At 40.6% G+C, this 23,370-nt stretch overlaps 1 protein-coding gene across 1 annotated transcript in view; it reads right to left on the reverse strand.

The window, feature by feature from the left end:
* The window catches only part of DOCK1 (dedicator of cytokinesis 1), a 1,311,419-nt gene that overhangs the window by 531,178 nt on the left and 756,871 nt on the right, over positions 1-23,370 (reverse strand). The window contains exons 28-29 of the mRNA XM_078643512.1: positions 8,026-8,127; positions 1,794-1,888 (exon numbers count right to left, since the gene is read on the reverse strand). Of these exons, the coding sequence (XP_078499638.1) occupies positions 1,794-1,888; positions 8,026-8,127 (197 nt within the window). The remainder of the gene's footprint in view (positions 1-1,793; positions 1,889-8,025; positions 8,128-23,370) is intronic.

Genomic DNA, 23,370 nt, shown 5'->3' on the forward strand with positions numbered 1-23,370 from the left:
CAGTGCTTTACAATAATGCTTTATTGCATGACACAACATACACATACTGGCAATATTTTTACTCTACTTCTTATGCATATGTTATTTCTTCATCATGCTCTAAAGAAGAAACAGTACTGGCCATGGACGTCACTTGGGGAAAGTCAAGGGTCGCAGCTGTAACCTATAGATTGCACCCTGCTATTCCTGGCACTTCCTTTGCGACTCCTGGCCTCGGAGGGGGGGGGGGGGGGGGTGGAATATTTGCCTTCTCTGAAGCCAGGGGTCACAAAGGAAGGACCAAGAGTAGCAGGGAGCAAGTTAGAGGTCGCAGCCGAGGCCACTGACACCCCTAAAATGAATTCCATGGTACAGGATCTGTATGGTTTCCATCTTTGTGCAGATCTTCTGGGTTTAGGAAGCCAGTGCTTATATTACCACATGAGAAAGATAGTGACCTAGGATACAGAAGGTCTCACTGGGAGATAAAGTATTGATGTGGAGGAAGGCACCTACAACATTATACCGCGAGAGTCCGAAACAGACTACAAAATCAACTGGGGCTTCTAACACTTCGAAGAAAATGTATTTTGCTGCAGGTTAATTCTGAAATTATTTCTGACATTTCCATGTATTTTCTCAGGATTCTGTAAAGCTTTTCTTCCTCATTTTTGCTTGGGGCATCTTTTTTCTCCCCAAGCAGCTGCAGAAAGAACATGTATCACTGTTTCTGCTTTTTGCAGATTGGGCGGTTATAATGGCTCTGTTTTTCCCATTGCGTTGATGCAGAGAATAGCCTAATCAGGTTTCCACAACAATAATGTGATGGGGCAAACAAGAAAGAAATAAGATATAATAAAAATTAACCTTTTTCTGAGAAATAGCAGCGCAAGGACACCAATAAAGAAATTAATCATTACTTGGTCCAAGTTCCACCTAAGGTACAAACGTGAAGCGGAAGTGAAGCCTGCACGCACTGACCAATGAGAAGCATGGAAATGAGAGTGAAAATGAATTCAACCAATGAATAGCAATGGGCGGGCTTTAAGACCTGTATGTAAACAAAACGTCTTGCAAGCAACTGCGAATGTGCTGTCTCAGGTGAGGCCTAGAAACCTTTTCATCTCTGTTTTAAAAGTATTGTCAGTAACTGAAACCAGATCATTTTGAGCTTTGACTGTAGACAAGATGACTAGCAAGTTAATGGCAATGGCGCTAAAAGGATGCAAGTTAATGATTTACAGGTCACTCACATTGACCAGCACCCTTAATTTGCTAGTCTTCATGAGGGACCTGCAGTTAAGAAGTTCGCATCCTTTCGTGGTTTATTGCATTGGGTAAGATTAACACACTTTATTTACAGGTCATAGAAATTATAAAAACATAGATATTATATGCTATATAAAACCCATGCTGTTATTTGTATTTACTGTCTCCATTACACAACAGCCAACAAACATTCATGTATGGCGCTGAAGAGTCTTTTTTACTGTGTTAGTGCATAATGAGCTATAATGGGCATTCATTACTTGATGAGCTGCTTTCTGTGAAACGCTTATTCAAAAGCTGTGTTTAGTTTTATGGAAAAAACATGTAATAATTCATTAGGGTGTTATACATTGAATGCCTTCATATAAACTAAAGATATCTACAGCTATTACTGAACTCAATGTTAATGTTTTGTGCATTACAGAAGAAATAACTCTGCTGCTGTTCTTAGTGCAAGATTGTTGTTTCTAAGCAACACTATTTTCCCAGATCAAACATGACAGTAGGTGATTTGCGTAAAGGTTCAGTGCTTTTTCTGCTCTTACTTGTTCTGCATCATGTTCATTATGACCCAGTCGGATGGATACACATTCTTCCCAATGAGATTCTTGAACATGATGAATGTTTCCATCAGAAAGTCCTAAAGTGGGAGGAAAACATAAAACAAAACACAACCATGTAAAAACGTTCCCAACAGACTACAAAAATCTCTGTTGGTTGAGGATTACGTACCAAAGATAGCTAAGTTTTTTCCTGTTAAAAACAGAACGAACGAGGCAGTCTGCATTCTTTGCATATCTTTTGCAGATATTTTTGATTACAAATGTATTAATAAAGAAGGCAATGAGTGGCAATCTTTGAAATCCTCAATGCTGGACTTGCTCCATGTAGGTTTCTTCGGGTACCACAATCTTCATAGTTGTGACAGAAGTCAGAGTGCACCCTCAGATCCAGTTCCTTTCATATTGTTTTCAGTCTGGGAATATTTCTCACAGTGTTGCATTGAGGCAACATAAAGAGAATGACGGCAGGGCGCACAGGAGTGATTTTGACATATTTAGCCCCTTCACTGCGGCGCAAATTCTGCCGCGATGCGGGGGGTACGTGGCGGGGGGTGCATGGCGGGGGGTGCTCAGGGCAGGGAATTAATCGCGCGTGGGTGAAGCAGCAACTTTCTGACGGCTCCAGGCCGTCATGAGCACACGCCTACCATGAATCCCGACAGACAGGAGCCGTCATGAGCACCAAAGTGGTTAGGACTACCTCTACAAAGGCATTAGGAACTTATTACCTCTTTTTCTACTACCTTTTACTTCATTGAATGCAAACAAGCTTGGCCCCATTTTTAAAGCTAAATTAATTGTTGTACTCTGTAAATTTCCCTCTTAAGAGAAACTCACCCACGCAATCAGCCGGATGGTTTTAATCTCCAATGCTGCTTGTCCTCTGAAGCTATCTGTACTGCAGTACAAAATTGTATTAGGATCGCACTTTTAATAAGGAAACGGTATGAAATGTAAATGAAATTGTTGTCTCCCTTTTAGAAACATTAATTTTAAAATGTCTTTTATAAACTGTGGGGTGTCTGAGTCAAGTGACATTTTATTGTAATAATTCGACTTGTAAACTGTATGCATTTTGTATGTATGTTAAACTTTTATGGTTTATTTGAACCGAATAAAGTTATTCTTGACTTGACTGACTCTCTTTACTGAAATATACATTGGAATACATAATTAAAAAGAATCCTTGGTTTTTGATTGTGAGCCACAATAATTTCCTATCATCAGCATTTGATTTTAGCGGCAGCGTTCTAGTCAGGCACATTGAATGGAGGGTGTTGCCATGATCTCCATCTCTCTTGCTTACTTCTCTACTGTGTGAAACGTCAGGCCTCTATGTAATGTGTGCCAAGATACATAATATGTGTCAAGAGAATAAGACACCACAAATCTGCAAGAGAATTTTTTTTTGCCCATTGCTCTGCTAGTTCTCAGCCTCAACGATGCTCAGCTGCAAATAGAAAAAAAATAGCCTCCACCTTCAAGTTCAGTAGAGCACAATGTACAAATAAAAACAAAAATCAAGATCAGGTGGGAAACCTTACAATGAATCCCCTCATTCCATTTTTTTTAAAGAGAAAAATGGCTGTTTTTATTCCCACCCCCAGCTATCAGCCACGTTTAGAATTTTCAATGACGACAGCCGCTTTGCTTTTTCCCCACAAAGCGATATTACCAGCATGATGGAAACAACATTAGAGGGAAAGTGCTTTGTTGTAGAATTTACCCCGTCTTTTTATCCAGCTATTCTGCTTCCTTCAACGCTACACCATTGTGACAAGAAATTGTTGCCACCACCATCTTTGAGGTCCCATTTGATCACGACCTTGTGACTGGATCAACATCTCATCCCCCTGGCTCTCTTCTGCCCACTGGAAACATATGGGTCGAGAAAATATGCACTCAAAATGAAGATACATTTCCAGGTCCAAACATTGAAATAGTTTCTAGTGCACTGGCAAGATTATGGCCTTTCTTTGGCAGTCTGCCATTATTTGTGTGTGAGAATGTCACATATGTGATGGCCGAAATGAAGAACAAGTTCATAATCAACTTGTATGCCTGGGCACAAGCATATGCTGTAAACCAGCCCCAATTTTTCAAGACACTGTTTCACTATGTTTCATTCCAAAATTGTTCTTTATTTAGTTATCTATGTTTGGTAACGACATCCAAATGTTGCATCACATTTAATATCCAGCCAAACGAATTAATTGTTTCAAATTCACAAATATTTGTTAACTTGGCCTCCCATGGCCTCCCGATGCATTTCGGCGCTACACTGCGCCTTTATCAAGGGATGTGTAATTTAAATGTCAATAATTAATACTACATCCTGAGCCAACAACAAAGACTACTACTCGCTACATGTCGAGCTAACTAAGCTTACTTCTTAAAGTGTTAAGAAAACTAATGCATTTAACGAAAGGTTATCTATTCGTAGCTATACGCGCGCTAAGTGCGTGTGAAAAACTCAGATACAAACTCAAATGTATATTATACAATCACCACCCTCGGGGGAACAAAACTACCAAAGCTACTGCGTGGTTGTGAGCAAGTGGCTGCAAAAGGGTAGCGAGCGGGTAACTGAGGCCCTAAACAGAGCGGCAGGTGAATAATCTGAATTACGGAGCTTCCTGCTGCTCTGCGGGAAGCAAAGGGGGATACATCGCGTGTTTAAACTATCCGCCCAAGATTACTCGTAATTATTTAAGCTAGCGCTGCTTGCGTTACGCTATCAACCGCAGTTCCTGGGAATTCTCCTAGCAGGGAGGCTTACCGGAGTGAGTAAAAAACCGCTCACGGGAGACTGCTACACACGGACGCGAGCATCACAGAGTGGCAGGTGACCTATGGCGGAAGTGGGTGGGGGGAGTTAATCTCGCGGCTATAGCGCTATGGATTCTGGGACTTGTATGCTATTAGTGGTGTTCTACGATACCTTTGCAGTGAAAACAACAAAACAGAGCCCACCACCTGAGGTTAAAGATAATGTTAACCTGCGAGTGAATGGTACATGTGACTCGATGAATGTAATTTATTTATTGAGTTGCCCTTGTAAATCACACTATGTTGGACACACAGAGCGAAAATTTAAAATCCGACTTAATGAGCATAAAAGTAACATTCAAACAAAAATGCTCAAATCGACTGTGGCCACCCATTTTATGGAAGCTCAACATGATATTTCAGAACTTAAAGCATGTATTTTGGAAATAGTGGATAAGCATGAAGGTATTAACAACAAAACCCAACTCTTGAAGAGAGAGAATTATTGGATTTATCGTTTGAAATCTCTCAAACCGTTGGCCTTAATGAGAGGGTGGAATTTCTTTGTTATTTATAACTGTAATCTGTTTACTTGTTAATGCATTGCATGATGGGCTCTGTTTTGTTGTTTTCACTGCAAAGGTATCGTAGAACACCACTAATAGCATACAAGTCCCAGAATCCATAGCGCTATAGCCGCGAGATTAACTCCCCCCACCCACTTCCGCCATAGGTCACCTGCCACTCTGTGATGCTCGCGTCCGTGTGTAGCAGTCTCCCGTGAGCGGTTTTTTACTCACTCCGGTAAGCCTCCCTGCTAGGAGAATTCCCAGGAACTGCGGTTGATAGCGTAACGCAAGCAGCGCTAGCTTAAATAATTACGAGTAATCTTGGGCGGATAGTTTAAACACGCGATGTATCCCCCTTTGCTTCCCGCAGAGCAGCAGGAAGCTCCGTAATTCAGATTATTCACCTGCCGCTCTGTTTAGGGCCTCAGTTACCCGCTCGCTACCCTTTTGCAGCCACTTGCTCACAACCACGCAGTAGCTTTGGTAGTTTTGTTCCCCCGAGGGTGGTGATTGTATAATATACATTTGAGTTTGTATCTGAGTTTTTCACACGCACTTAGCGCGCGTATAGCTACGAATAGATAACCTTTCGTTAAATGCATTCGTTTTCTTAACACTTTAAGAAGTAAGCTCGACATGTAGCGAGTAGTAGTCTTTGTTGTTGGCTCAGGATGTAGTATTAATTATTGACATTTAAATTACAGATCCCTTGATAAAGGCGCAGTGTAGCGCCGAAATGCATCGGGAGGCCATGGGAGGCCAAGTTAACAAATATTTGTGAATTTGAAACAATTAATTCGTTTGGCTGGATATTAAATGTGATGCAACATTTGGATGTCGTTACCAAACATGGATAACTAAATAAAGAACAATTTTGGAATGAAACATAGTGAAACAGTGTCTTGAAAAATTGGGGCTGGTTTACAGCATATGCTTGTGCCCAGGCATACAAGTTGATTATGAACTTGTTCTTCATTTCGTTTATGATAGTCTGCACCCTGGAGTAGAGGGTGTTCCTGGAGCACAGTAATCGTTTATATATCTCCTTTATATTTCGCAGTGCTCGAATCTTTGAAAACTTTAGTGACATATGTGATGGCGGCATAAATTGAACGGCTGATCAAATGTAATTTACTGTAGGATTATGGCCATTAAATTAGTATTCCTCATGGTGGAACCCCAAGAGTGGTGTTAGAATTGGAATCCCCTATGGCTCCTAGCCAATCCATGAGGTGGAGAAATAAAGGGAACGGGGGTTGACAGAACATCTGCATGTATGGGGAATTTAGGGGAACCAATCACAGCACTGCATTGTAGTGTTGTCATTGGCTTAGGGAGCCTGGGAGCCCGGGTGCTTCCTGAGGCGGCAGCTGGCGATGTAACCAGCATGTATGCTTTCTTTATTTCTTCTTTATTTTATTTTTTATCTTCTACCGACAGCCGTCCACCGCCACCGTTCCCTACCAGCCGCCACTGCTACAGTTTATTACTTCCTTTCTTTCATGGTGTGTTAGGCACTCTTATTTTTCATGGCATGTTTTTCTTGTAACACAATGTGCAATGTGCATCATAGTTAGCTGGCACAGGCTCATATAACTATACCGACTATGTGGCTGGTAGAGCTTTTTCTTGAAAGATCCTTCCTGAAAGATTATTCCAGAATTATTACCCTTTAGTCTATCTGAAGTTTATTTTTAGATTTAGTGGTTTCTCTGTTGAACCACACTACGTTGTTCATTTGCTTGATGCTCATCTGCATGCAGAACATCATATACTATGTGGTATATGCATGGCATTGTCTCTCAAGGTTTTTTTCTCACTCACATATATGCCTCTTTGCCTTATTTGCATAGATGCTTCCATGATTGACTGGATTTCTGTGTGATTCTACTCTACATTCTTTTTGTCCAGGATTACTGCAATGAATTACAAGAGACCAGTTTTGTTTAGTCAGATTGCTGCCTTTCTCAGTCCTGTTGAAGACCCCATGTGACTCAGTTTAAGGAGTTGAAACATTGACTGTTTGGGTTCCACTTTTATTATTGATTGTTGGACTATTTGAACCTGAATGTACAGATCATTGGGCTTTTAAAAACCTGTGTCCTATGGGTAGGGACCCATTATACATATTGTAAATATCATAAATCAGATATTACCCATTATACATATTGTAAATATCATCAATCAGATTTGTGCTTGTACTGTTCACTTTTATCCACTTTGCACTGAGCCATCACTTGGAGCACCTGCATTGGTTTGACTATTACGGAGTATCCATTGGACTTAAGTTATCATATTTGAATACAAAGAATCAGTCATCATTTGTGTATAATGGTTTTATTATGGAATTATGATGTCTCGGGCTACTTACACCATGTACTAACTAATGGATTTATTGACTCCTAGGGGAACACTGTTCTGTATGAATGCTTTAAAACTGAAAGCAATTCGAATTGAACAATGTGGCAAAAGTATGCCTTTCATGACACTCATGCAGAACACGGCTATTGGCATGAATTACACTAATTTAGAACAATCCCATGAAGACAGTACTGTATTGCAGCACCGTTTAAGGTAAATTTGGTATGAAAATACTTAGGTAAAATAAAGGTGAAATGCATCCCAACTTCCAATTCCATTAGTAAGCAAGGATTAAACAGCACACAGTTTTAGAGCCACGATCAGCAATTCAAAAATGGCCCTTCAAATCACTGAAAGGACATATTCACTGAGGTCAAAATATAGCCTTCAAATATGCAATCCTAGTTTCTAATCGAAAGGTTTGACCTTCATTGTAGGTGTAGTAAATAACATGTTTTATTTGTAACAAATGCAGGACACTACAATAATTGCACTTTCTCAGAAGTAAAACTTACCACAACATCACTTCTCATCTTTCCAAAAGTCTTTATGAGATGAGCATAATGATAGTCCTCCATCTGTCTTAAGATTCCTGTCATGCCGGCTACGAAGTTTCCCTGGAATACATGATAAAATTACAAGTTTAAAATTGTAGATGAGGGGAGGTGATCATCTAGCTAAAAGAGTTCCAGCCACACACATTTGACACAATTTACAGTTTTTACGGCAAGTGCGTGGTCTTGTCGAATATATATTTCGTTTTAGCTTTGAGACTGAAGCTTTTATGCGATGTCTAAACTCAAAATATCCTCAAATGATATATTAACATTATAAAGAGTGAAACCTTTGGCTGCTGCAAGCCGGCATCATGAAAACAAGACTTCTTCCCAAAATTACACTTTGCTCTCACTGGACTAGGGAAAAATATTCTCAAGTATTTGAAGACGAAATGGCAGATCATATTTTCGAGAGCACACCCAAGAAGCTGTAATCGGGAAGGTATTACACAAACCAACAAAACACATTTTAACGCCTACTATTTTTCTTACTCTTTTCGTTTTTTTCATCAACTCACTTATGAAGCTCCAGTTTCTAAAAAAATTGCAGCCGGATTTTCTACCACGTGTCAGTGTACGATCAGTGGCTGCTGGCAGGGAACAGGGTGGGAACGGGGAGGGTGGGACAAAATATTTAAAAATAAAACAAAACACTTACCTCCTTGCGCCGCGGCCACGGCCGCCTCCGTCATTGCTGAAGAGTACCACATAGGTACATATATGTTGAGTTGCTTATAGACAATCTAGAGTTACCTAGACGTCTATATTATATGTCTATATTTTATTTCAATATTTTGACCTCAATATTCCGTTTGATATTGCCGGTTCGATATTCAGAGTGCACACCAAGGGAAACAATTTACATGAGAGTGTCTGCTATACCAGTCCCTGACCCTGAGATAAATGAAATATGCTGTGGCAATCTCGTAGAACGTCATTGGACTTGGTTTGCATTGCCTTGACCCTCCCTCCTGCTGTAAGGCACTGACTGTATGAGCATCAGCTATGTACACTAACGTGCATGGCTTCTGCTAACTACTAAAATATTTGCCACTGATAATGTAACTGCAAAGTCGTCCGATAGACAGCCAATAGAAAAGCCAGCTTAAGTGAGTGGATGCAATGCTTTTTTAATACTGGCACAATCCAGCAGGTACAGGTAAACACATTCATGTAAGGATCGGGAAGGGGGAGAAACTTCCAACGTGTTTATCACAAATAAGTAAGATGGTTATTAACCCCTCTTTGACAAGAGACCGTGCAAGAGTAAAAGTACTGTGTTTCACTTTGTAGAACACTTTGTTCTGATCAGTATAGGAGTGAATGTATTGTGTGTCTCGTGACACTTTATTCCTCGTCAGTATAGGAGTGAAGGTACTGTGTGTCTTCTGACACTTTGTCCTTGTCAGTATAGGTGTGAAGGTACTGTGTGTGCCATGACACTTCCTCTTTGTCAGTATAGGTGTGAAGGTACTGTGTGTGCCATGACACTTCCTCTTTGTCAGTATAGGTGTGAAGGTACTGTGTGTGCCATGACACTTCCTCTTTGTCAGTATAGGTGTGAAGGTACTGTGTGTGCCATGACACTTTCTCTTTGTCAGTGAAGGTACTGTGTGTCTTATGACACTTTGTCCTTGTTAGTATAGGAGTGAAGGTACTGTATGTGCCATGACACTTTCTCTCTGTCAGTATAAGGTCTTTGTGAAGCTTCTGACACATCTGCTATGTTTTTAGTGAGGCACTGCAGTCATAGACTATGATGGGCCACCATGTTCCCACTCCCCACAGAGAGCGATGAACCAGGGGGCGCTGGACTCAATCTTTAAGGTTCAGCCATGTGATAATGACAGTACTAAGCGGCTCAATTATATGTTTTATATTGATAAACTATATGTTTTGATACATATATGGAATTCAATAGTGCTTCCTGAACAGTTTTAAGGAGGCTGCGAATTTGATAGTATGTTGATAAATCGGTTGTCCATATGCACTAATCTATTGTCCATATGCATGTTGAACAGCAGCTGGGATGAATCTGTGTAATCTGTTATAGGTATTTGTTGATATTTATGTAATGTCTTTAATGGAACCCGGAGTAATCCAATAGTGAGTCTGTAGTTAGGCCTGGTTATGCTCCGGATAAACAGCGCACAGGAGTACCCAGACGATCATTCTCTTCCCTTCCATCACACTGCCAAATAGGGAGCTTCTTAGTTTGTCAAGGAGGTGGATAGGAGTCCCACCAAGACATCTTTTACAGAAACATAAGAGAGTACTCTGCTACAAACAAAAGTACAACTAATATAGTCAATTTCCTTTGAGGTTTTTCATAAGGTGATTGGTTAGGGGAGCATACTGTTCATCCTCGTCTAAGAAAGTACATGCAAGTTTCACTCAGAAGCAGGAGGTAAGGAAAGAGTTTTATGAGGTCCAACCAGAAGCGATTTGTCAGAAACACTAAACATTATACATTTCCTAGAAAGATTTTCATGGGGATCACAGAAAGGGGTTCTATCAGGAACTGTAGAATTTATGCAATGTATTGAAAGAAATTGAAGTGTTATAGACAATCAGCACATTTCGCCGTTGGAAATAAAAGTGACAATAAAGGAAGATATAAACACAAATTAAATGAGTCACCGATTGGTAATTCACAAAAAGAGCAAGAAAAACCATAACGATTTCTATTTCGACACCAGGAGTAGTAAATGCTATTGAGATGACAGACTCCAACAGAGGAACTTGCTTATTGTTTGTCAGAATTGGTACCCGTGATCAGTGGGTAACAATCAGCCTCCATTATAAGTTACAAACATTTGTAAAAGAGAGCTGATCATGGATTAACATAGAATAACAGAAAGAATGCGGAAGATTGTTCAATACTATATTAATGTTCCATCCATAAGCTACTTATTTGCAATCGACACAGAATAAGGGTCTATATGATGCTTCATTTTAGCATTGTAGATGTATGTCATCTCAAAGCATATATTGAATAGTTATATTATGTTAATTAGTTATAATACGTTAGCGTCCCCTTTACATAAGAAGGATCAGAGATGAGTTGCTTCAACAAAAGGTCTTGAAGGCGAATTTTCCTCTGCTCTCTTGTTTGGGAGGAATATTGTGTCATTGCAGTAATGGAGCCTCTGACTACGGGCTATTCCAGGAACAAACAGGTCCGAATTAGAGAAGGGGATGGCAATAGGGTAATTGCCTTTTACCTCAGCTAGACTTAACTAAAGAACATCCAGATGAATGGACACTAAGAAGATAAGTTGTAGCAAAGGTCGAATACAGAACATGTGATCTATCCATTTAAACCAGGTAGGTTGTAGACAGGTCCAAATGGACAAACCAGATTCACAATACATCTAGTCCAGCAGCTAATCCTCAATCGCATGCCAATGTGAAGGGAGGGCAGTATTAACTGGAAGAGAACGAAGAATGGGCAGGGTTGGAACGTTGTACGCACATAGGAGGCAAAAAGAAAAGAGGGTCAAGTGTCAAAGTCACATCAACCCTGCGGCTAACCTAAATCTGGTGCCAGGATGAAGCATGAAGGAGTCATTTTTTAGCCAGGCCTCATTTTACATCCAAAGGGTGCTTACATAGGATTCCTGTCATGTTCCTGGCTACTAAGGGGCAGAGTAAGCATTAGTAAAGAAGCAAACAACCACAGCAGACCTGAAGGGGGGAGAGAAAAGCTTGCTAGTGTGGAGTAAGGAGGAACAGAGCAAAATGAAAGACGGATCACAGCGAAATGAGCAGGAGGAACAGACAGGTGATGAAAGGGAAGGAGAAGAATGGAAGAGATAAAAAGAAAATTGAAGAAACTAAGACTGAAAAAGAAAAAGGTCAACAGAGAGCTTCTGCCAATAATAATGTTAGATGCTACAAACGATGGGCTAGATGTACAAATATTACTAATAGTGATTACCAAATAGCGATTTTTTGCGAATCGCTATTTGGTAATTGATATCACTAATGTACAAATGGGTCATTTAGCCCCTATTTCTTGAATAGCGATGCATAGTGGGTCATAAATAGACCTATCTCATGTATATTAATGAGGAAAGTCTCAATTAGCTGACATCACAAGGACGGTGCCCTGCTTTGGCCAGCAGACCACCAAGTCTGTGATTGCTTTTAAATAAAGCAATCTTTTCTTTTTCTTTTTTTAACACAGCCCATTTTCCTTAAAGGAAAATGGAATGCCTTTGAAAAGAAAAAAATCTAACGGTTTAAGTTTCATTTTTTAAGAGTATTTCTAAAAAAAAATGTCGACCATTTGCAAATCGGTTAAAGAGCAAATGTTTCACAACCACAATTAAGTCGTAAAACCTTCATACATAACACTGTGAATCGGTATTTGGAAGGGACGCCCTAAACACACTCATTCCAAATACCGATTCGCAAACCCAAATTGCAATTCAGTAACAGGTTACCGAATCACAAATAGGGCCTCGTACATTTGAAATGCCTTTTTGCGTTTGCAAACAGCCTGATTCTGTGAATCGGGCCGTTTGCGACCACAAAAAGGCTTTGTTCATCTAGTCCTATGTTCTTATGTAGGATTTGCTGGAAAGAGGACCACCAAAGGGGGTGAACTGCAGGACTAGTGAGCCAAAGGGAAAAAAATACCACACCCTTTCTTTCAGCCATCTGTTTTTGCAGAAACAGCATTTCAGAAGGAAGGTAAGAGGTGGTAGGTAATCTGGTTACCAAGCTTCTCTAGTTTGGAGACACGTGTCTCTCATTCTTTGCTTGAATTCGAACCATTACGTTTTCTGCGAGTTGGTACCTATTTACTTTGGCTCCGTTTTTAGCGCCAAGAACATTTGGGCACCTGTGCTCTGCATATGTATGTATATATATATATATATATATTTATATATATATATATATATATAGAGAGAGAGAGAGAGAGAGAGAGAGGGATAGAGATAGAGATAGAGATAGAGAGAGATAGAGAGAGAGATAGAGAGAGAGAGAGAGAGGGAGAGGGAGAGAGAGAGGGCGAGAGAGAGAGAGAGAAACTAAACGATTAATACATTTCTAAGTCTAGAGAACTCACTGGCATTCAAATTAACCTTTCAAAGGCATAAACAAACCCCAGAACTCAATGGAAAATAAATCTTCACTACGGTATAGGATTGCACTCATTACCATCACCCACCACTGAAAAATGTATTTACTTTTTTATTATTGAAGGAGACCATTGGCCACCCTTGCTTATAGGCGTTATGGGCATTCTCATAGCAAAAGGGTACAACACATAGGCAACAAGGCTCTGAAGCTGGTGTGAAATTAACTTTTCCAGCCCTGGGTAAAAGACAAGAAACACACAGCTGTGCAGAAACTACCAGTTCACACGAGATGGTCACATTAATAAGGCAGACTTTTCCAACTAATTAAAGTCCTTGTGTACAGATGTCTACTCTGCCTAACCTCACTCGTGTTACCCGGGTGATGTGCACTAAAGGGATGGATGGGTTAGTGAATTTAAAAAAAAGCACAGGATGTGGAGGCTGGTAAACAGACCCAGTCGATTGCAAAGTCAGGATGAAGAAACGCAAGAAGGTTGGGGATTTTACAGTAGCTAGATGAAAAGAACCGTAATCAAACCTGTACAATACTTTTACGAAAGCATTACACAATCTTTTATTGGTTTTTATTTCATTGTGTTGCCTTCCTTTCTCGACTTACTTACTTTGAATCCTGACAAGAAATTTCAAATGATAGTAATGTATGTTGATGGCTACTTCGTGCTAAGGGCCTTGCTCGCTTACTCTGATGCCAACAATATTTCTTGCACAACTTAAAACGCAAATAAACTACCTACTTTAAGAAGTCTTTTGTTAAACAAAAACTTTCAGTAGGGTTTGCTGATGTCAACACAATAATCTACTTTATTGAATCAACTTTAATCATATATAGCGTGATAACAAGATCATTCAAAAATATTTCTGTGGCAAATTGGACTCACTTATTTAATACGCTTGTTTCGTCTTGTTAACTATTATCTGTACTAGAGTGCTAAGTTAAACAGTAATTCCTGTATGTGATCCAGAGCCAGTTTTACAGGTCGTGAATAGACCTAATGCCTATCAGACCCAGTCGAATATTCCAGAATTTCCAAAGAAGAACAGTGTACAAGAGTAAATGTATCTGCAGTGGCGGCTCCTCTGCTAAGGAAGAGGATCGTCGTCACACAGCTCTCAGAGCAGAGTAAAAGGGGAAAAAATTATAATAATAGAAGTTATTATCATATTTTTAATTTCAGCCAGGTTAGGGCAGGGCTTGGCCGGGTTCCCGTGATGTCATAGGAGGAGGAGTGGTCACTGCACCTTAAGTGATCATGACGGATTCGCCGGCCGTCTTGGGACGACCAAAGAGTAATGCGCACTTTGCATGTTCTCCACCTGGTTGTAATACACAGCCTGGGTGGAGAACATGAACTACTGTGCTCAGACCAATCACAAGGCTGCTGTCATGGTGACAGCAGCATCGTGATTGGCTTAGGGGAGCGGAGTGGATGAGAGATGACGCGAGAGAGACGGCGTGCTGAGGTAAGTGATTTTTTAAAAATTTTATTTCCACATCCTCCCCTCCCACCCCCGTTCCGTACTGGCCACCACTGCGAAGACACCCATGTGCTTAAACAGACAAAACACTCCAGTTGGAAACAACGGACATGAATCGCATACCTGCACTGAAATCAGTATTAAAATATGCTGTCCTATATTGGTACAAACTTACAAAGTAATGTTTAACTTTCTCATTTTTGAGCCCCTTCAGTGTTCTTCTGACCCGTGGATATATCATTTTCTCAGCTACTGCTGCTGAAATAGATGAGGTGACATCGCAAGCCAGGTCGCATTTCTATAATCATCAATCATAATATGTTGCAAAGGTTAAGATAAAAACTGCAAAATGTGTCGAAAACTGGCATGAAATCCATTCGCCATGCATGTAATTCAGCTCCCTGGAAGCATAAAAATTCATCTGTGCTAACAGGCTTTTCATGGCATTCGAGGGAACATTCCGCTCAAGTACTCTCCACTGGTCAGTGCACAGTAGATTAGAATCAAAGCTATTATTCTGCCATGGCAGTGCCTGAGTAGCATTTAAAATGATTCTGACACAACTTCCTTAGGCTGGAACGGCAAGACATCAATCAGGATCACAATATGACGAGAAACAGGGTTTCAAAGATATTCAATATAAAACACAAATATTTATACTCTAGACTAAAGAGTGAACCATACAAAAATGCAAATAGTACAAAAGGTAGAGAACGAATTTGTCTTAACAATTCAGGTTATGATTAACCTAATGAGGACAATTTCAACATTTCGCCTTTCTGCTTTCTATACGCCCCCTCCCTTATGCAGTACTAGGCACATTAAATATTATACTATCCCAGAAACCCACTGAAAAATATTGTACCAAATAGTATATTACAGAAGGACATTGTTATAATGGCTGCTTTTATTAAATGTTTATCCCGTAATTAGGAGTGGGTATATAACCACGAGTTAGATAATTATGCTGGCATGTTGAGTGTATGGGCCAAGAGTACATGACAGTTTACACGCCAAAGTGTAACCGAGATGATAACAAAAAGTACCTGATGACCAGTAGTGCCTTCGAGTCAAAGTGCTGGTCGAAAATGTACAGTTTGGCAGGTTTTTTAATGCCCTAGTTTGAGGGATAAAGCAGTGAAGGAGTAAATTGAAGGCCCTACAAAGTAGATGGATCAGGCAAACGACCCTAGGTTTATGGGTATTGGCAAACTTTTGGAATGGACATCCTCACTTGGAATTATAGAAATGCTGAGAAAAATAGTTGCAGTAACAGTTCCATGGTGGGAAAGAGAAGGGAACCTCCCGTAAAGCTTTACAGAAGGGATTTCTCTAAAGAACAATTATTTTCTCTCAACAAAATAAGATAATGTGTAAATGCACATTTTCCCCTTAATTTACCTGCAGATTTATTTACTTAGGTAAATATTGTCTAGTAGTACAGGCAGCGATTAATTAGAGTAGGTGGTAACAGATGGAGCCACAGGCACTGATGTTTGGGAACCAGTACTTATTTTTCGTCATCAGACTTTGACGAAGGGATTATCTCTTGCTGGACTAAAGGACCATGATGTAGTATTCGGCATGCCCACATTCAGTAGCTTTGATCAAAACTTTGGCCTTCACACTCTTACTTTTACATATTAAGCACTGGGTATAGGAAATCTATGATACAGATAACATCTAGAGTATTCAACTCCTCCTAGAGATGTTTATGAATACCCAAAAATGAGGAGATCTAGCTACAATGAGAGATAAAAGCTACAGGAGCAGATATGACTTTTTATAGTAGTGCATTGTGGATCTGGCCATGTGTGAATATCCTGAAGCACAATGTGTTGTAACTGCAAAGATCACACAGAAGGAGTATTTCATAAGCAAGAGGTCATATGACAGAGTACATTTATTGACAGAAACCAAGAGTGTGTCCATGTTTTGTGTGACAATGCTCCATACCAGCAACTTACTATAATAAGATATTATTCAAGACCATGTGGAGGGGGTTAGACCAGTCTAAAAGGTTGGGTGCTGACTCACATTGCAGGGATCTAGAAAGACATCATTCACCACCAAACAACTCTCTAAAATGAAACCTGATTTGGAGGGAACTGAAGCCACCCATAATGGTATTGAGTGTCTAGAAGCAATGAACCCTAATGTAGCTAAACGAGTCCCTATCAAATGAGGTTCACCATTTAAGTGACAATTGGAATTATTGAAATGCATCTTTTACCAAAACAAAAATAACATTGCAAGCACAGCAGATTCAAGTAGGAATCAGTTCAATGCAGCTTAAAACATATGTTTTAATTCAGATCTTCATTTTTTTTGCCAAAGAATACAGGATTCCAAGGGCAGAGTGTAGTGAAGCATGCCGCTGTTCCACATCTGTCATCTCCGGGACACACCTCCTAATTCAGTCGACGATTATATATAATAAATTCTAGTGAGGTGGTGCATTTTACTCAAGGCATTGTGTTCTGATGGATCCCATCTTAAGGACACAATAATTTGGCCTGTCTTTATTATGTTTAAATATCTGCATGGCGGCATGCAATGCTGATATTTGTTTCTCAAGGTAGTAGACAATTGTGTTAAGAGGGCTGTTGTGTCTGTAGGAAGTAACAAGGATGTGCCCAATATTTTGGGCCAAAGAGGGAGAGCAGCACAGACCACAGACCAGCTTGTTAGTGTGAAAAAGGCTGCTTTATTGAAGACAGGTGCACCTTACAATTTCCTTGGCCTGTGCCGTACAAAACTAAACCTCACTAAATATTTTCCTCCTACCTTACCCCCACACCCCCTCCCCTAAAGTTTTCCCTTTGCAACCATTTATAAACCCCCAAATCTGTCCTCCTTGCTGCCCAGTTAAACTTGTAATTTCTTAACCTTTCCTAACCTAGCTATCTATGTAACCTTCCTATGCTACTTCCCCTTCCTGCGTGCTCCCGGAGTGACCTTTTTCAACCAATTAACTGTAACTGTAAACAGATCTACCAACTGTTACCCAGGAAAAACGCCCCATATAATGAAACACAAAAAACAGCACCTGCTTCAAGCGACAACCAAATAAGTACATGCTTCCCCACCCAATGCACCTGTTCCCAACAAAACCAACCTCCTTAAATAAAAATGTTCCCATTGACCCTTTCCCTACCGACTACACCTGGCCTAAAGCCTAGAAAAAACAGGCAGGGCTGGTGGGACAAAAATGCTCCCCAGCCCAAACCACCCAGCGGGCTGTTGTGTCTCTACCACCGAAATGGTGGCCAGTGTTACAAAATGGCCGGCTAAATAGCCTTCCAGCCCAAACCCAGCCCAAGTGCAGCCCAACAAGCCCAATTGGGCTTTGGCTGTACCCCGTCCCAAAACCCCCTGGGAGGGGCAGGCATACCGTTGGTCGGCAACCTCCCCCCCAAGCCCTATTCAGAGATGAACTTTACAAGTTACAATCGCTGAAGGATAATCTGTTAAAGAATACCACCTGGGTGTTCGAATAAAACAAAGGTGGAGCTGCCATCCAGCCCAGTTGTCCAGGTTTTGAAAGGCTGTGTTATTTCCTCCACTGGACTCAATTTTGAATGCTTCCCTGGAGCACTGCATGCAATGGAAAAGATGACGATAACAAGGCTTATAACTTGCCTTTAGAATGTTCTGATACCCATTGTCCCGGCTAGCAGAGGAAGACAGAATCTGGATCCCCCTTGTATTCAATCATGAGCTAAGGCTTTAAGATCATTCTGTCCTGAGGCTTAAAGTGATGAGTGGCACTACATAATTTATGTGACTTCTTTATCCCAATTTTCATTTATATTTCTATAGAAAAACTGATGAACAGGCTCTTTCTCATCCAAAGCTTATGAATTACTTTTGACAAATCTATTAAGGGCTCAGGTGGTTGAGCGTGTGGCAGCCGGTTGATGGCAGTTTGCTTAATCTGAGTTTTTACAATGTAAAGATGTTTTTGATCTAAGTATCTTCCAGAAATACTACATTATTCATAAAAAGAGGCATGACTATCAATGACAAACAATTTGTCAAGGGGATGTGGTCAGACTTGGGAGTTGAATGGTTAAAGGACTGCTGTAACTGATTGCACTCAAATTAGCATTGATCTAGCTTACCCACGTGGCTTATATCTCTCAGAGTGGCATATGGTGCTTTGGGAAATTCATTAAATAGCCAAGATTAAATTTGCTACCTCCCTTAACTGATCCTGCTGACTGGTGGCTTTAAAAACCCAAGCTAAATCTCACTGATAAAGCAGAACACAGCTGAACTGGTCTTTGGTTCCTTTTATACCCATTCAGAGTGGACATGGTGTGTCAGTTTAGCTGGACTCTTTTTATTGGTGCAAGGCCAATGCCGCTTTGTACAAGGTTGGTTCTTGTCCATAGTGGGACAGTGAGCAAAAACAAAAAGGCAGTGGACAGAAATGTGGTTCAGAATAATTACCAGTAGGTAAGAATAACTCAAACTTTCCACCCATCACTTTCTTGTTTTTCTAAATCAAAAACTTGAGGGAAAAAAAGGTCCTGATGTACTAGCTAGTGACGCTTTGAAATACAACCCATATGGCAGGTGTTAGTGTTGCATGAAGCATCTAAATCTATAACATCTTGTTCACAAATATATACATGCCTGTGAGGGCTCTGATCTCATCCTGGTCCATTAAAAGAGTGATACATTTGAGCTCCTCAAGTATAGGCTGTTGGCTATGTTCAGGACTCAAAGTAAGGTTTTCACTAAAGTGTTCTCTTGACACATGTCGAATTGGGCATGCGATAACTAGCTACTTATTGGATTTCACAAGGGATACTCTATATTACATAACTCCCTTGTCAGCCAGTTGGGCACAGTCAGGAACAACTCTTACTAACCTGCCTCTTTCTTCATAGGTTTCATAGGTATAGTCTGTAAAACTAATAAGCTTGGCCAATGCTTTTTGCTTTATGCTAGATGGATGCTGGCTATGTTCAGGACTCAAAGTAAGGTTTTCACTAAAGTGTTCTCTTGACACATGTCGAATTGGGCATGCGATAACTAGCTACTTATTGGATTTCACAAGGGATACTCTATATTACATAACTCCCTTGTCAGCCAGTTGGGCACAGTCAGGAACAACTCTTACTAACCTGCCTCTTTTTTCATAGGTTTCATAGGTATAGTCTGTAAAACTAATAAGCTTGGCCAATGCTTTTTGCTTTATGCTAGATGGATGCTGCAAACTTGCATGCATCCAAAGTGGCTTTTTCTTAACAGGATGTATTTTAAAAAAAATGCTGTGAGATCCAAGATAGGGTATGTGAATGTATCCACACTCATGGTGGCGATCTTTAAAAATGTATTTCAATGTATTTCCCTATACCTGTTCAAAGGGGCCATCATGGATGGACAGCCATATTGATGTACCCTGAAAAAAATTAAGATGGCCATCAGCAGAGAGTGCAGCAGATGGCCCAAAAGTAGCAAGGGGCAGTGGAGCATGAAGATGAGTGGAAAAGCTGGGAAAGTAGAGGGGGTTAAATAAGAGGACAAGGAGGGTAAAAAGGTAAGGTAGTTTAACAGGGAGAGGGTGGCAAAATATTCCTCAAATGGACTGCAATGAATGGTCTGACATCAGCAGTTGAAGGATATATTAGTCAATAAAGACACGGTGAACCCAAAATGTTCCTGTGCAGGACTACCTTATGAATAGAGAGAAATATCATACAATCAGAAGAAGGGAAGCAAGGCTGGGAGCAAAGCCACCCTCTCATAAGCATGAGGCCAAGAAAAGCTGCATTCTATATACTTGTATTTTATTGGAAACAATAGGCAGCTAAGACTTTCTGTAACCCAGACATAAAAATAGACATGTCTATACCTTTATTAAGTGTTTAGCTGCTGTATCTGCTTAAATTGGTGATTATAGAACAAGTGTTGGGAAGAGAATCTAATAGGTTGCTGGAACCTGCAGATGGAAGCCAAGGTCTCTCTTGCCCTGTCCTTTTTAATTTGCACATTGTTGATTTCAAAGAAGATCTGAGAAATACAGAGAATCATGCTTCCAGGCTTGGTGGCACACAACATTCTTTATTAAGCAGGTGGCAATGTGTTACTGTGAGAAAATTTGGTTGTTGGTTGACTGGGGTGTGAGCCCTAGTCAAGCAACAGCCACAATCTCTCCGAGGGTGAACCACAATATGTCACTAAGTTAACCTGTGCTTAACCCTAGGTAGCTTGGCACAAAAATCATTCAGGTTTAACTTAGAGGCAAAGTGTAAAGTATTTATGCAGCACACACACAGTAATAAAGTGGAAAAAACAACACAAGAAATATACCAAACCAAATTCGAAAAATAGAGCATTTTTTTATAAATTATTTGACACCAAAATGACAAAACCATAATCAGTAGAACTGGAGTTATGTTTTTTTAAACGTTTTTAATTAAAACTAGCGCCTAAAATACGAAAGAGTCAACCGCGGTCACCTAGTCATGCAACACCATGTCAAAAATGAAAAATATGGCAGACCGTGATGCAGCATGGTACGGATACAAGAGGAGGATTTGGGCCGGTCAGCGCTTACCTTCGGACTTAGAAGAAATTCTGAGAAAAAGTGCCTGAGTTCAGAAGGGCAAGGCTGCAGGAGGTGACCAAGCAGGGAATTTCATCGTCAGATAGCCTTGGGTCAAAGCTGCACAGTCAAAAATCTCCAGCTGGACAAGGCAGAGGGTTGTAGCTGAAGACAGTACCCCTTTGGAGAAGGACCACTGGAACTGATTTGCCGCTGTGGAGAAGAACGTAGCGGTAGAAGATGCAAAGTCAATCGGACTGGGCACCTTGGGTGAATAGGTGAGCAGGTTGGTCCTGGTCTCCTTCTGGTTCTCAGAGCGCCTTTGGGCCAAAATCTGTCCCCTAAGTTGGTTTTTGGCCATCGGTGCACCTCTACCACCACAACCAATGGTCCAGGACTTGTGGGAAACTTCTTGGGAGGGTTCAGGACTCACTCAGGATGGGAGCAGGTGTGGGTTGAAGATGGTGGGAAACCTTATACGTCCCTGTTGGCTCTTAACAAGAGGCAAGCAAACTAGCCTTTGGAGTCAGTTCTGGTAGTCCTGGGTGCAGGTGAAGATGCAGGGCTCAACATCAGGGCTGGTCTCTGAGGGTTCAAGGCAGTCTCCAGGCAGCAAAGCAGTCCTTCCAGGTATAGCAGCAGTCTGGTAAAGTGCACCGCAGGTCACAGCAGCAGGCAGTTCTGTGAGAGTTTGTCTGCAGGGCCAGTAATGAAATGAAGAGTGGGTCTGAAGGTTCTGTTTTTATACTGTGGTGCCCTTCTTCTGGAAGGTGGAGACGCTTCTGGAAAGGTTCTTTGAAGTGAATGGAATTTCTGAAATCCCCTGCCCTGGCTCCAAGCTGGCTGCAGGGTTGTTAGACCTTTTGTGTGAAGGCACAACACCGTCTATTCAGGTGTATGTGGAGCTGTGCTCAGCTCTGCCCTCCCCATCCTGCCAGCAGATTGTCCATTGAGGCACATCTAATCCCTCTATTGTATGACTGTCTGGGAGGAATTCACAATGTCTGTCATCTTCACCCAGTCATATGACCCAAGGCAGGCTGCAGGCGCTAAGGGCAGGAGAATGGCAACATATAAAAGTGACATTTTCAAAACTGTAATGAAAAATCTGACTTTACTATTGAAGAGGGTTTAGCATTACAATTTCATAAATACCAAACATGAAATATCCACCTGCTCCCAATTAGGAATTGTGGCTTATTAAATGTAATTAGGGCTCCCGGTTTTATGGTATTTATTTTTTGGACATTTCCGTCTGTATTTATCCATATTTTATTTTTTGTCAACATCATCTGTATTTATCCATATTTATTATGGGTTTTGTGAAAAAATAAAGCTGAAACTGGTATGTTTCCACATTTATTTACCCAAGAAAGGTGCAGTCATGCTTGAACGCCTGCCAGGTTTCAGTGATACGAACACCCGCAGAAGATAAATAAATGCACTTATATGAAAATATGCACGTCTGTATCAGCCTTGTGCATATCTACTCCTGTTTAAGCCTCTTTACTAAAATTTCCTTTTTTTTCTAATTCCCTTACCAAGCAATCCACACAGTTATTGGCCAGGCAGTCATGGCAAGGTGTATTTAGAATCACCCAAAAAGTATCCAATTTCCGTTTATATCCACATTTAAAAATAAATACAGACAAGAAAATAAATGGCTTTCCGTCTGTATTTATCTGTAAAAATAAGTAAAAACAGAAAACAGGGAGCCTTAAATGTAATAAGGAATCTCCAATTATATCCTTTGAGAGGGACAGCCCTCACATTAGTGAAAAATAAGTTTAGTTTAGGAGTTTTTCGCAAACCAGTACAAGTGAAGTTTTAAAGTACAAGCCAAACCTTTTATTTACACAGCACCCTGCCCTATGGGCTAAGTAATAATTGGGGTGTTTTAGGCTTGGCATGGGGGTTTAAATGGCAAGTCGACATGGCAGTGTAACACTGCATTCAGGCTTCAGTGGCAGGCCTGGGACATGTTTTAGAGTGCTACTTAAGTGGGCGGCACAATAAATGCTGCTGGCCCACTGGTAGAATTTAATTCACATGTCCTGAATATATGGTACACTACTCTACAAGTGACTTATAAGTAAATTATAAATGCTAATTAAGCATATGCCAATCAAACCATGTTTAGAGGAGAGAGCACAAGAA

Source organism: Lissotriton helveticus, chromosome 5_1, assembly GCF_964261635.1.
Source record: "Lissotriton helveticus chromosome 5_1, aLisHel1.1, whole genome shotgun sequence".
NCBI classification, from domain to species: domain Eukaryota; kingdom Metazoa; phylum Chordata; class Amphibia; order Caudata; family Salamandridae; genus Lissotriton; species Lissotriton helveticus.